Source organism: Siniperca chuatsi, linkage group LG5, assembly GCF_020085105.1.
Source record: "Siniperca chuatsi isolate FFG_IHB_CAS linkage group LG5, ASM2008510v1, whole genome shotgun sequence".
NCBI classification, from domain to species: Eukaryota; Metazoa; Chordata; class Actinopteri; order Centrarchiformes; family Sinipercidae; genus Siniperca; species Siniperca chuatsi.
Genome location: NC_058046.1, coordinates 17,869,771 through 17,884,361, shown reverse-complemented (window position 1 = coordinate 17,884,361; position 14,591 = coordinate 17,869,771). Strand labels below are relative to the sequence as shown.

The following is a 14,591-nucleotide window of genomic DNA, read 5'->3' as shown; positions in this document are numbered from 1 at the left end:
TTATACATGAATTCAGTAATTGTAAATCGGATGGATAACATGTCATGTCTAAGAATGCTAAAGTGAATATTTTGAGCAGATGCATGCTGGACTTTCCTATCTTTCAGCTGAGAGGTATGAAGATGTTAGATAAAATGTCAGTCAATATGGCATGGCATCCATTCAACAAGTCACCTGCTCAGCCTAACCCACAAATCTTAACCCAGGTATGTGTAAAATGTGAGACAGTAGGTGTAGGCCTCTCAAGAATAAGAGAGCAACCACATCATGACATACAAACACACTCATTTGTGACAAGTTAAGTCTCATCTCATGGCTGCATTTTCAGCAAACTGACTTCACTATCAACAGTGTATCATATATGATGCACTCATTGCACTCCCTTCACCTTGGATTAGAGGAATATGTGTGGCTTAAAAAGCAGTATACTACTTAATTACGTCCCTCTGTTTCCATTAAAACGTATACACAGATTCACCAAATGAACCATAACATTTGTAACATGAAATACTTTATTTCAAAAGCAGCATAGTTGGCTGACTGGGGTCAAACCACTACTACACTACACTGTGTGCTTCATTCCCATCTCCCCTCCAGGGTTTATGGAGGGAGGAGTGAGTAAAGCTAGAATGCTTAGACACACCCAGTCCAACAAAAGTGTGAGAGACATGCAGAGTAATAAGCCTGTACTGAGCAATAGGAGGGTGTGGCTTTTTTTTTTACTCAGGGAGAACAGATAAGCTGAGTTTGCTTTGTAAAGAGAGTCAGGAGTCACAGTCCTGAACAGACAGCCGTTCACGTTCACATTTTGCTGGGCTCACAAACAATCCAGCTGCACATTTCCACTCACTCTGCCCCTCTCTTGTGCATTCCTTCAGCAGTCTGAAGCAAGACTGAGGGGAAGCAAGGCACAGAGAAGACACAAGAGGACAGCTCAAGAAAAAGCTTCCAACACATAACCATGAAGGACAAAGTGAGGAGAGGAGGAGGAGGAAGAAATCAGGCCAAGGCTGGTGAGAAATCCCTGCGATGTGTTTTTCTTTCCTGCTCCTCTCTCCCTGTCTCTATTTTGCACTTTCCTCTTCCTTCTTTTTTCGTCTGGTGCCTCCCTCGCTACAGAATGTGAGGAGGGTGGGAGATTTAGCACTGCACTGCTGCCCTGAAAATGGCTGGTGCTATTCTCTGCTTTCACCAACTTTTTTGACCACTTGGACAATCTGCTCTTCACTTTTATGGTGAATTTATTCACACAGATACATGCTGAAATCAACCTGAAATCCCTAGAACAACTGTAAATTCTCACTTATGATCCTCTTTAAGGGCAAAGAGTAGTTTTTATTTAAATCTCTGTACACAGCTTCTCTTGCTGTTCATCCAGAATCAAAAACCTCCAACCACCTTATCTACCTTATAATTGTTTCTCCATTTTCCACACTCTCAAGTGGGCCTCTTGACTTCTTTTAACCTTTGCTACTCCACTCTCACTAGACAGAATGATTGAATTAAAGAAGAGTGTGTGTTAGCCTGTCTTCAGATGATTATACCCCCACAAAATAATCCTTGGGCACACCATTATAACTGACAGGATACGTCATTCGAGGAACTCATTTGAATGTATTTAAAGTCATCTTTTTGTAATATTACTATGTGACATATAGGGAAGGAATTCTGGCTGCTTGTGTAGTTTATCGTATAAGTGACAAAATAAACTGGCCAAGGCTGGAAACAATGCTGTTTTCTGTTGTAGTAAGACAGCAGCTCAGTCCAAAAAGAAGCTGATTGCTCCAAGCCTGCAGAGAGGAGGCACCTTCTTCCAGCCAATCGCGAACAGAGAAGCTATTTTTTTGGGTGCTTTCCAGTGGTAAAGTAGTCCCAGATTGACAGCAAGAGCTGGGGATTTACTGTAGAATAAACTACAGTCTTCAGAGATGAGTGCAAAATGAATTTTCTGTTTTGCTATGTACATGTCAAGTCAGGTGTTATATATACAATATGCGAATGCATCCATGCATGCAAGAACGCTGCCAAGCCATACTATAGGTTTGTTGTTAGTTTATGTGTTTTAGCATTCTGCTGTTTCCACATGCCAGTGCTGGGTGTGGTTGTCCCTTCACCCTGAGATGACATGAAGACCAGTAGGCAAATTCAACAGGTTTAGTCACACTGCTGGTTGAGGAACACGCTGGGTCCTGTGAATGTGTGTAAAAAGGCAGACACACCCCACTTTCCCTTTCTTCAACATTTTCTTGCATAAATTCACTCTCACCCTCAGGCACTCTCACACACACAGTATCTACAGTCCAGCTCACGATCATTTTAGGGGAGATTAGTGTTCTTGTTTGATTCTGCCGCAAAGGGCAGATGATGGAATCTGAACATAATAAGTCATAATTATGTTTCATTAATTCTTTCATTCAGCTATTCATGCGATTTTTATAACAGTCTTTTCAGGCTCATAGTGAGCTGGAAACAATCCCAGCATGTAATGAGCGGAAGGCAGGAAAACAACCGAAACTATTTACTTGTCCAGTGCAGGGCTCTGTGATTATCCTCAATTAGTTTAGTTTCTCTGATTTCTCCTTCAAACAGATGTAAACAGCCTCACTGGTGGAAAGGATGCCATTGGTATTAAGCAAGATGAGGACACATCGTTCCCTGTGAAGATCCAGGGGGCAGGAGTAGAGCCATTTGAGCTGCAGGTACAAAACCAGACTGTTGTTTCCTCTCTGTTCGCTCTTATTCACTCTTCTGTTAATGATAAGATTTCACAAGTGGTGGAAACCAACATTGATAACTGAGACTAAATATTGATAAGAATTCATCAGCTTTATCTTGTGTAGTATCTGTAATTTTTGATAATGTAGAACCCTTACAGGAACTCTTGCGGAAGGGGCAGGGCGTGGGATGTTCTGGTGGGGCGGGGCGTGGAGGGAGGGCAGAGAGAGAGAGAAGGGGGGTGGGGCAGGGCGTAGGCAGAGAGAGAGAGGGGGGTGGGGAAGCACAATGCAAATTCCACCAAGAATTTTAAAATAGTAATAATGTAATGGTAGTGATAATATAAAAAATAATAATCAAGTTAATATTAATATTAATAAAGTCATAATAATAGGCGTGATAGTGAAAGGAATAATAAGACAAATAATAACAACTGTAGTAGCAGTTGTAGTAGCAGTAACACGGGGGCAGCAGGTAGCCCACAACCACTGATCCAGACTCTGCAGCTCCGGAGGCAGAAATACCTGCTGAAAGCGACAGAAGGAGAGAGACGAGAAAGCACAAAACTACGAGAGAGAGAAGATGTTGAGTTAGTAACATGCATTAATGGGATAAGAATGCATACAGATGGAGAGGTGCATCATGGGAAGTCTCTCGGCAGTCTAGGCCTATAGCAGCATAACTAAGGGATGGTTCAGGACTCACCCAAGCCAGCCCTAACTATAAGCTTTATCAAAGAGGAAAGTCTTAAGCCTACTCTTAAATGTGGAGATGGTGCATATATATATATATATATATATATATATATATATATATATATATATATATATATATATATATATATATATATATATATATATATATATATATACACATACAATACTGTATTTTCTGTCAGTGTTAATGTTTGATGTCTTATCTGCAATACTCTATGTCTTTCTGTGTAATGCAGGGATTATCCTCATAGATAACTACATTTTTTAATATAATAGGCAGGTTTATAATCTATATTTTGGCATTATCTGCTGTGTTAAACCACTTGTCTTTGTAGGTCCGTGGTTTTTGGCTTGTCCAAGATGCAGTAATGACTCTGCTTTCGAGGGATGAGGTGTGTCCACGTTCCAACCTGTCACTGGCACTCGCCGGTACGACTCTGGACCCCCTCGCAGAACTGCAAAGCCTCAAGGGGCTTAAACCAGGAGCCATCCTTCGCCTGGTGGAAGGTAGTATTGTTGTTGTTTTTCAGCTTTATTTCCAATCTACATTTGTAGCTTGAATTTTATAAATAGTTTAACTGTCCGAAGGCTGTTTTTGGGTGCATTGAGAAACTGCTTTTCTTTTATAACTCTGATTATTTATTGTGTATTTTTTCTAATTTTGTCTTGCATGCACTTTTAATAGCATACCTGTATACTCTGTGATCTAATCTTACTAATGAGTTTTTGACACAGTTATTAGAAATATTGGGCAGCTTTTTAACAATACTCTGTTCTGTAATGCAGTTTATACGTCATAAAGCTGTTGTCTGGCCTTTTAACAATATAGTTTTTACTCTCTCACATGTCCATTTATATATCTACATATCTAGGGTGATGTATGGTATAATTATTAATTGTAGAATATCAGAACAGAACAATCCAGTCCATACTTTCATCACACCCTTCAGCCTTTCCCTTTCATACACACTAAAGTTTCTCTCAGCTCAATGTAAATTGCTGACTCACCTTTTCTGATTAATCATAACAAGGTTTATAGTTGCAGAGATTACAACTGTGTGCCAACCAGTTTGTCTGTCTCACACCTGCCAGCTGTTGAAATACTGAAACAACCTGCAGTTAATCTCTTATTATGTACAGTATTTACCCAGTCAGTTTTGTGTCTATAGTCCAATAAAACAAGTGGATCATGACATCCAGAGTCTTTGTGCCGTGCATGCTGGCTATTTAAAGAGAGATGTTTGTGTTCACAGTTTCATAAAGGTCAGTGTAACCTTTTTAACGCTGTGTGTCTTTCCAGAACCCTACACTGCCTGCTCAGCCAGGCTCCATCTGGCTCGTGTGCTGGAGCTGCTGAGAGCGTCTGGACCTCAGGATGCACTGAGAGAAGGACGCTCACCAAGCATACTGGAGACACTCACACATACACTAACAGCAGGTACACACGCATACTGTGCACTTAGACAAAAGGGTAATAAAACAAAGATACAAAATTAACAATCAAGCTCACACTGAGATCTCCTTTTAATACCGGTGCAGACTCTAGCTTGCCAAATGGAAAGAGCCTGAAACGCTCTCTAAGCAACACAAAAACAGAAACTAACTACCAGGATGGAGCTCCTCCTGAGTACCTCCTCCCTGGTTCCTCAGAGAGACCACTCATGGCCCTGCTACCACAGAGCTCCCAACCAGAGGTACATAAATACCTGGAGTCTTGTTTCACACTGGGCCAGCCCAAAATGCACACAGACACACTGACTCTTTGTGATGTTATATTTGTCTCATCAGGCCCCCAGCTATCTGAGGGACCTGTCTCTCAGCTGCTGGAACCCGCCTCCAGGACACAGGAAGCTGCAGGGAGACTTCCTGTACATCACCGTCGTGACAATGGAGGGACGGCGATATGACATCACATCCTGTCCAAAAGGTTTCTTTCTCAATAGGTAAAAAAATTACTTCATGATATTAACTCTGTTCATGGTTGTAGTAAATTGTAGTAGAAAATGTATGAAAGGCAAATAATGTACTCAGCTGTCATATTTCTATTCTACCTGAATTGAATTGAAGTCCTGAGAGGCAAGTTTTAATTGTAATTTATCCATGCACTCTTTCACCTGTTTTCACAGATGAAAAAAATGTTTTTAAGAAACTTAATTTTTTCCAATTATCCTGGAAAAAACTTTTTTTTGTTTTAAATCCTTTTGTTTTACCTGTTCTCAAGTCATAAACATGGGAAAGAAAACAATTTAGATCAGACTTGACCACTTGATGGTTCACCAGTTTTCTTTCTCACTTGCCTCTCAGGACTTCTGTAGAGTCACCTGCTTTATAAATAATTTAACTTTAACTTGATAAATGTTTCAGTTTAATTATGAATTATTTTCTCTCTCTTCTTCTTCATCTCAGGTCTACAGAAGAAGTGTTTGATCCTCGTCCTGCACAGTCTTCCCCATTTTGTCACTGTTTTACTGACCTTCTCTGTCACATCAGCCCTGTCTTCAAACAAACTTCTTCTACTACAATCAAAAACAGGTAACATTATTACCCAGCATGAATACTATAGTATTTTGCCAGAATCCTAACAGTGGGGTTTGGTGAGGTGAATATCCCAACTTCAAATCATAAAATGTTCATAACAACTGATATTGTAAGCTGTTTTGGGTATTTTGGGTAATGCAGCTTGTTAACTTTCTTCCTTTAGGCCTCAGTTATCTCCAGTAGAGGTGTTGCCCACTCCTTACCACACGCTGAGCTGGCTCGGGCCTCCCTGTGCCTCTCGCACTCACAAAAACACCTTCAGCAGACTGGGAGTGGATGAACAGCCAGCAACTCAGGTTATTTAAAACACAGCATTATTCTTTGTTGCTATTTGTTGAGTGGTGTGCTGCTGGCAGTGATATTAAGTGTAACCATGTGTGGTATGTGTAGGCTCCAGACTGGAATGAGGAGTTGCAAGCAGCCAGAGATCTTCCACTAAGCAGTCTGGAGGAGAGGCTGCAGAGAGACAGAACTCTCCTCCAGGTAACCAAGAAAAGCTGTAATTTATGTCAAAACAATAGCAGGACAGTTCAGGACTCTTATCACCTGCTTTCCTTACTTTGTTCACTCAACTTCTCCTCCTCTCACCTTCATTTGTACCTGTTTTCTCAGGTAAACAGTGCGTTTGTTAAGGCTGTGATGCAGGGGGCAGAGACTATTGTAGATGGCTTTGTGGAGCCAGTGAATGGAAACCCTGAGGACCCAGCTTTCCTGTGGGGCGGCCTGTTCATGAGCCAGGGGGCAGCAAGTACAGTGTTTGGTGGGGAAAGGGGTCGCAGGTGAGCGTGAACCACAAGTTCAGTGACAAGATCCTAAAGATGTAAAGCCATTTGCTGTTAATTGTGTTATCTTATTGTGTTATGGCTGTGAGGATTCACAAAGTACACTGTGGCCATGTGCTGTGTCTGATTATAAAAGTTTTGTTTCACTTTTAGAATGGCATTGTTTTGGCACAAATTATTTTGATGTTTCCTTGTCTTATACTTGCAGGGCTGCTCAGAGGCTGGAGCTTAAAGGAGTACAGGCCTACAGTGACATAGAGGGGCTACAGGGGCTGCACACTCTACCTACAGCCATTGTAGACTACAGAGGAGTGCGCCTGTCTGCTCAGGGTCTGGCCCCTGGCTTGGAAGGCTCAGAGCAGGACCAGGGAAGTGCTCCTGCCGCAAGGTACACCCTGTAGACCCATTATTCAACTATCCACTGTGGTAGTGGTGTCACACTGTGACATTTTTGTGCCTTTTCTGCTAATTGTCTTTCTTCTTCTTGTGTTCTATAGAGGCTTGCTGTATGGGGTAAATGCAGGACCCCAAGAGTCCCCCCATCGCAGACGGCTACTACAGATATTGGCTCACACTGCCAAGTCTCTTTCTCTTCAGAAACATGTTGTTGTGACGCACAGCGGTCACCAGGTACCACTGTTCACCTCAGTGGATGCTCAGGGACTGTTGGGGGCTGATGGGAGGTTCTACATACTGGATGTGTTCAGGAGCTTCCCAGCTGATGCCAACTTCTGTCCAGAAGTGGAGACAGAAAGTCAGACAGTCACTGGAGAAGAGGAGAGTAATAAAAGCTGTGAAAAGGATGAAGAAAAGAAGGCTTGTGCAAAAGAAGGATGGCCGGAGAATTATCACTCAGACTCTGGTCTTCCAAAGAGCTTTCCTCACGGACTCTGTAGACTGAGGCCAGAGCTGGTGCAGGCCTTCATCCAGCATAAGTGAGTTCTACATGAAATAAAACTATTTTATTCTCAGTTTTGAAAGTTTTTTCACAAAGTGAAAGTGAAAGTTGAAGTTTTGCTTTTTGCTCCTTTTAGACATTGCCAGTTCACTCAGCGTGTCAGGGAGATGTTTGATGAGAATGGAGGCTTTGAAGAATGTGCAATAGCTTGTAAGAAGTGTTTTAGTAGATCTAACTGAATGGCAACCAAAAGTGTAGCTAATACACACAGAACTTTGGCCATTTTATACTTGACAAATGTTTGTATTCTTGCAGGTGACTCTCGAGCCACTAATGCAGTACGAGCTGCTTGTAAAGAAGTGGGCTCAGTTAGCGACATCATCTTTGAGATGCGCTTTAACTCAAGCATCTTCTCTCCAGGTATCATGACAAACTACATACACAAACACACGCACACAGACACACACACACACACTAACACGCACAGACAAATCTTTTGCTAGAACACGATATAACAGGCTTCTTGTGGTTTGTGTTCAGGAGTAACCTTCCCTCCTGGTGAAAGTACATCAACAAAGCTGCAGGAGAGGTTACTGAGGGAAGCTGCAGCTTTCATCATTACACATCAGATACCAGCTTTTGTAAGTGGACCCACTGTTTACATACTATAATAGGCACATCTACTGCAAACATGAAACAAGCTCAGCATATGTATGTGTGTACAGGTGGAGTATTGCCTACACAGCAACGAGGCACCAATGGATGGAGCTTCTCTAAAACAGGCGCTACACCAGAGAGGCATCAACCTCCGGTATCTGGGCCATGTGATCAAGACCATCAGCCAGTCAGAACACAAGGAGCGCTTGAGGCACATAATGGTGTGTCTGATTCACAAAATAGTCCAACTTAAACTAGTGATGATTTAATCACTCTCCTAACTGTGCTTTCTAACATCCTTCTTACTGTCTTAACCAGAGATCAGTCATAGGGGATATTTTCATCCGCTCAACAAGAAGAGTGTTCAACAATTTCCTCCAGGTACTTTACAGTATTCTGTAATAAGCACTCCTATTCATTCTTATGTTTGCACACCTCAGTGTTAATAGCAGGTGAAATAGCAGCAGGTGTGGGTCCACACACTCCAGAAAGAATGAACTACAGCCTCTGGTTATGTCTTTGCAGGGTGCGGACGTGCCTAGTCTCTCTGCAGCGGTCAGTCACTTCCTCTGCTGCCTGTTGGTTCCCCACTTCACACTCACTCCTGCGGGGGAGGAGACTAAAAAGAAGTCAAGGCGACGGGGCCGAGGGGCCGGGGCCTCTGAAAGCACGTCCTGGAGCACGCTCACAGGGGCTGAGCTGTGGAACCTGGTCTGCCAGGATGCTGTTGAAACTTACAACGTATCTGACTGCCTCGGGTGAGGACACAGCATTTTGTTTGTTCTCACCTCAAGTTTGTTAGTTATGCAATGGCTCAGAGTTCACTTTAGAATACTGTCATTTTTCTCTGTGACAGCTCTGGTCCGAACCATCTGGTGGAGCACTACGGCCTTCAGAAGCTCTCTTTGCTTAGAGAGTTCTGTTTAAAGACTGGAGTACAGGTAACCAACATCTGAAATATGGATTCAGTGTGTTATTGGCCTTGTAAAATTAGTCACTAGATCAACTGAAACACATTTATATTAGTAATGGTTTAATATACACCGAGTTGTAATTGCAAAATTAGCTTCCAGATAAAAACTTGAAAATAATTCTGTGTCTACACCAGTTGAGACTGAGAGACTACTTCTTCGACAACCAAAATAAAGCTCCCATTGGTCCAGACGACGTCCTCAACATCTTCCCTGTCGTCAAGCACATTCACATGCCAACTGTGGATGCTTCAAAAGCATATCGGGCTGCACAGACCTCCATTCAGAAAGGTGGGTCAATAAAGCTGCGCACTTTACAAAAGCCCTTGTGCTGTGGAGTCATGTATCTGTAATCTTTGTTCAATGTGAGTTTTTTAACTAAATCTAAATGAAAAGTAAATTCTGTGCAAAACTATTGTGTGTTTCCCAACTGCAGGTCTGCTGGATCAGGCCCACGAGCACCTTAAAGAAGCAGCCTACCTGTTTGGTAGGGTGTGTGATGACCTACACCCTGAGGCCTGTTATTGCCACAACCTGTTGGCCAAGGTGGCTTTCCTGCAGGGGAAGGCAGCTGAGGTACACTTACTGCTCCACAACTGTTTACAGCTACATTAACACATTTTGCAGTGATAGAAAGTAACCAAGTACATTTCCTCAAGTACTGTACCGAAGTACATATAGAGGTACTTGTACTTTACTTGAGTATTCCCATTTCCTGCTACTTTCTAACTACTCCACTACATTTGAGAGGGACGTATTGCACTTTTTACTCCGCTACTTATATCTGACAGCTTAGTTATAAGTTACTTTGCAGAAGATTTGACATACGAAACAAATTATTAGCTTAATAACACAACAAAGGGGCTGCACCATTTTTACTTTTCATACTTTAATTACATTTTGATGATAATACTTCTGAACTTTTACTCAAGTATAATTTTGAATACTGGTAGTGGGATATTTTTAAGTAGTCTTCTACTTTTCTATGTTGTGTGTACTGTACCACTCTGGAAAGACCAAAAAGTCTGTGTCAATTTCAGGAGGTACTGAAGTGTTTGAAATTGTTAATATACATGAAACTGGCCATTAATTCTTGTCATCACTGTGACTTCCTCTGTTCTCAAGGCTCGCAGTGTCCAGCTGAAAGCAGTGGTCATTAGTGAGAGAGTGCTTGGCTTTGACCACCCAAACACTATCCAGCAGTATGTGAGTATAGCTACACATTTATCTCAGATTTTTTCATGACTAAGCTGGAGGTACCACTACTAGCAGTGGAACCCCTGGTCACTGTGGAGATATGAGAACTGTAGACCTGGGTCCATAACTACACATTTCTATATGGTTTTTATAGAGTAAGCACTGTGTGTAGTGTGTGATTATTATAATTTTGTTGTTATATGTAGGCCCTCTTGGGTGTGTATGTGTTTGCTGGAGGGGAAACTGTCCTGGCTCAGAAGTGTCTCCTCAGAGCTCGTCTGCTAATGCTAACAGTCCATGGAGAGGACCATCCCTACACTGCAACACTGGATGTAGGTTACAACACTTTGGTGTTCACCCCAAGCACAAAAAAGCCTTTTCACAATATCCTTATAAACAATATTTACTATTTGACAATGGCAATCCTCTCATTGCTTTCCTGCAGAGCTGTCTTGGGTTGGTGCTGACAGGAGATCAGAGAGGTCAGTACTTAAAGAACGCCCTCAGACTCAACACTTCCTTCTTTGGCCCCACAGATCTGCACACTGCTCTCAAGTAAGATGCCATTTATAGCTTGCACTCATCATTTGTATAAAGTCATTAAGTTGATCTATTCTGTCCCCTTTTCCAACATCATCACCATTTCTCTCCCTGGTTTCTTATCTGTGCAGTCAGCACCTGTTGGCCCAGTGGATGTGCAGCAAGGGTGACTACAGAAGTGCTATGACCCACGAGAAAGAAGCCCTCACTGCTTTTACCTCCTTGGTCAGTATATCTGCAGAAAGAGCCAGAGCCAGATAAGTGGATTGGTTGTGTGTGCATGTCATCTCATGGTTATCTTCTTTCTCAGTTTGGAGAGGATCACTCTCAGACACGCTGCAGCAAAGAGTTTCTGTGCACCATCACCAAGCAAGCAGTGAAGGTGGAACGCTCTCTCAGACAGGCAGGAGCTGACTGCACGGAGCAAACAGTGGAGGTATGTCCAGGAGCTCATGTGGTCTCTGACACAATTAACCTCTTTGAATCTCAAATGTCTCCCTGAGCTAATTGTTCTGTAAACCTGTTTATTAATCTCCCTGTCCTCTGTGTCCTCAGTGTCTAACTCCCTCAACTGAAACTGTGCTGGAGCAAATGGTTCTGGTGACAGAGATCAGGAGGATTACACAAAGGTACATATTCACTGTAATACATGACATATGATATGATATGGTGTTATATGCCACACTTCAACACATGTTGAAGCTAAAATGTAGCTTGACCGATATTGGATTTTTGAAGCTGACACCGATATCAAAATCTTAAATAATTCCATATCGATATGTTGGTCGATAGTCATTTTTTAACAACACATAAAATAAACAAATACTCTTGATAAGGATCACTTAAATTTGCTTATTTAAAGAATTGGGGTCAAGATATTTGTTGATCCAAACATTTTGCTGTTGAAAAATAAATGTGTTGGTATTCTCTGGTGTAAGTATTAGTGATACTGTTTCAAACATATTTTGGCATTTATTTACTTTAATGTCTTGTTACTTGTCAGCCAACTAATACACAAATACTGTTATATCTGTGATGAGCAAAATTAGTCAATATTTATCAATCTAGCTCTAAAAGTACCTTAAATTCCCATAAATAATATAATACTATAGATTAAATTGTAACAATCTAAAAGTGGCCATTCTGCATTATCAGTACTTTTGATGCTTTTTTAAATTTTGTTTTGGTTCTCCAGTATGTCCTCTTGCTATTCCTCTCCATGGTGAAAACTCAAATAGTGAATACAAATCTGATCTTTAAAACAGGCAGTGATGCATATACAGAAGCACTGAGAGGCAAGTGAGAAAAAACTATTCTGGTGATCCATTTTCTAAGTCTGATCTAAATTGTTTTCTCTCCTGTGTTTATGACTTAAGAACAGATGAAGAACAGGTGCACTTCAGCCTCTAGTAGCTGGAATGAGTATTATACTGAGCCTGTAAATGCACGTGCACTTTAAAAAAAAAATGTATGTCCATGTCCCCTCCCAGACTCCATAGTATTACAACAACAAACACTAACACTAATCCTGACAAAAACATTTTTTTCACCTGCCAAAACTTTTTCACTTGTTTCACAGATGAAACAAGGAACTTAAAGGAACTTTTTGGGGTGGGGAACTTTTTTTCCCCACCTGTTCTTAAGTCATAAACACAGGAAAGAAAACAATTTAGATCAGACTTAGAAAATGGATCACCAGAATTGTTTTTTCTCACTTACCTATCAGGACTTCCGTATGATAAGTTTACCACCTGTTATTGTTGTTACAAAAATGTGAGAGAATTATTTAAGCAAATACATAATATAAGAAACTGGAAAAGGTCATTTTTTGTTAGGTAGGAAGCCACTGATATATTCATTGTGTTTTCATAGTGACAGGTTCCAGGAGTATAAGAAGAAACACCTGGAACTAAAGGCAGCAGTGGCAAAAGAACTGGGATTTAAAGTAACTAACGAGCTCGTCGCCTCAGAGACTGTGAACGGGGGAGAGAAACGCTCTGATCAAGAAACAGGATGCGGGAAGGAAGCTGAGGGCGGAGGAGGCGCAGCAGTGGAGAATGCCAGCAAGAGCCAACAGGAGCAGCCAGTGGAAGAGAGTGCTGCCATAGTTTCAGCTAATGGTCATGTGGTGGAGCTGGCAGAACATAACCAGCACAAAGAGAAAACAGACATAGATGGAGAAGTCAGTGAGGACAGTGACAGAGCAGATTCAGATGCTGAGGTCAAGGTAGTGAATGGAGAGTCAGAGGTCAGGGCTACAGGAGAGGAAACTGAAACCAGCACAGCCAATGGGGAGATCAAATCTGATGCAACAGCTAATAAGATGAAGTCAGAGTCATATGAGGTTAATGGTGAAATAAATGGAGCTTTAGACATCGCTGCCAGCCCACCAGTCCTTAAGAGTAAAGGAACCTGGGCAGATGTTGTTTCGAAAGCTGCCATAGCTAATGGAACAGGAGTCAAACACACAGTAGCAGTCAATGGAGTAGCACATGGTGTCACTGCTAATGGAGTAGCTGAAAAGTGAAAATGTATCAAACAGGAAAACAGTGTTGTAGTCAAGTTTTTACAAGCCACTGCTGTAAGATAAAGCCCTCCCAGGATCCTAGATGTAATTAGATCCAATGAACATGAAGCGCAGCGTAAGAGAACATAGAGTCAGATGATGAGTATTACTTTGTGTTAGAGATGTTATTGCTGATGCTGGGAGAGGACTGTACTGTTGAGTGCTTTTTTCCAACAATAAACTTTTTACTCTGGTTTACCAGTGATCTTGCCTTTTTGGCACATACATATATGCATGTAAAAAATTATGTGTGAAGATGTGATTCTATTAATCACCAAATCATGATTCAGGTGACAACCGAGAAAACTCTAGACAGCATAAAGTGGAAAATCATGTTATAAAAATATATTTGGAACAGTTCCAAAACAGTTTTATAAAATCGTACTATTGATTGTAGGTTATAAGTCTGAGTAACAATTGAATCTGAAAATGCAAACACAAGAAAAACACACCTGCAAGACTTAGCAAAAACCTCATGTGCCCAGAAAAACCTCAACTGGAGAATCATCTAAATGTAAAGAACTACATCTGTGTTTTTCCCCCATTTGCAAGGAATTTTGTAAACATTACTACCAATCACTTTACAAAACATACCATAGAGTGTTTTTTCATCTTCCAGCCACTGATATGGTCCACGGTAAGACATCAGCAGAAATCAATCTGCACAGCCATGAAACTTGCTTAATATATGGAAATCATCATATAGAAAATACTTTGTTTGGGTTTTTTTATGTAAATGTTACATTTTACTCCAGCTAATGCTCTGGAAAGAACATATATCTATCATATATATTCCGAAAAGTAAGTTCCTACAATGAAAACGTGTTGGATATCCAGAGATGTGCATGTCCCACCTGCTGATCAATGTAGCATTCACTAAACAAAATCACACCAGCAGACACTGTTGTGCAGCCGACTGTTGGTGCTTCCCCTCAGCACTTAACTTTGACAAAACACAAAGCAGAGTAAATGTTTCTGTAACGTGTTACCTACGATGCATCATCTAGCTCA

The 14,591-nt window shown here is 41.3% G+C and overlaps 1 protein-coding gene across 1 annotated transcript; it reads left to right on the top strand.

The window, feature by feature from the left end:
• Positions 1–712: 712 nt before the first annotated feature.
• On the top strand, positions 713–13,781 carry si:ch211-166a6.5 (clustered mitochondria protein homolog). The gene is made up of 28 exons (XM_044196801.1): positions 713–1,013; positions 2,590–2,699; positions 3,767–3,938; positions 4,732–4,869; positions 4,971–5,125; positions 5,220–5,374; positions 5,838–5,963; positions 6,133–6,265; positions 6,360–6,452; positions 6,582–6,748; positions 6,960–7,139; positions 7,249–7,686; positions 7,786–7,859; positions 7,965–8,069; positions 8,190–8,290; positions 8,375–8,527; positions 8,625–8,687; positions 8,832–9,064; positions 9,163–9,247; positions 9,415–9,568; positions 9,714–9,853; positions 10,403–10,483; positions 10,681–10,806; positions 10,920–11,029; positions 11,146–11,239; positions 11,325–11,450; positions 11,570–11,643; positions 12,887–13,781. Exons 1-28 carry the CDS (start codon positions 962–964, stop codon positions 13,539–13,541), a joined length of 4,293 nt encoding a protein of 1,430 aa, XP_044052736.1. The 5' UTR covers positions 713–961; the 3' UTR covers positions 13,542–13,781.
• The last annotated feature ends 810 nt before the right edge of the window (positions 13,782–14,591 follow it).

What these genes read in the sequence shown, in the direction of transcription:
- si:ch211-166a6.5 (XM_044196801.1), top strand. Translation starts at nt 962, where the DNA reads ATGAAGGACAAAGTGAGGAGAGGAGGAGGAGGAAGAAATCAGGCCAAG. An exon ending in CAGGCCTTCATCCAGCATAA is followed by an intron (nt 7,687 to 7,785) that starts GTGAGTTCTACA and finishes TGCTCCTTTTAG; the next exon opens with ACATTGCCAGTTCACTCAGC. An exon ending in GCACGGAGCAAACAGTGGAG is followed by an intron (nt 11,451 to 11,569) that starts GTATGTCCAGGA and finishes CTGTGTCCTCAG; the next exon opens with TGTCTAACTCCCTCAACTGA.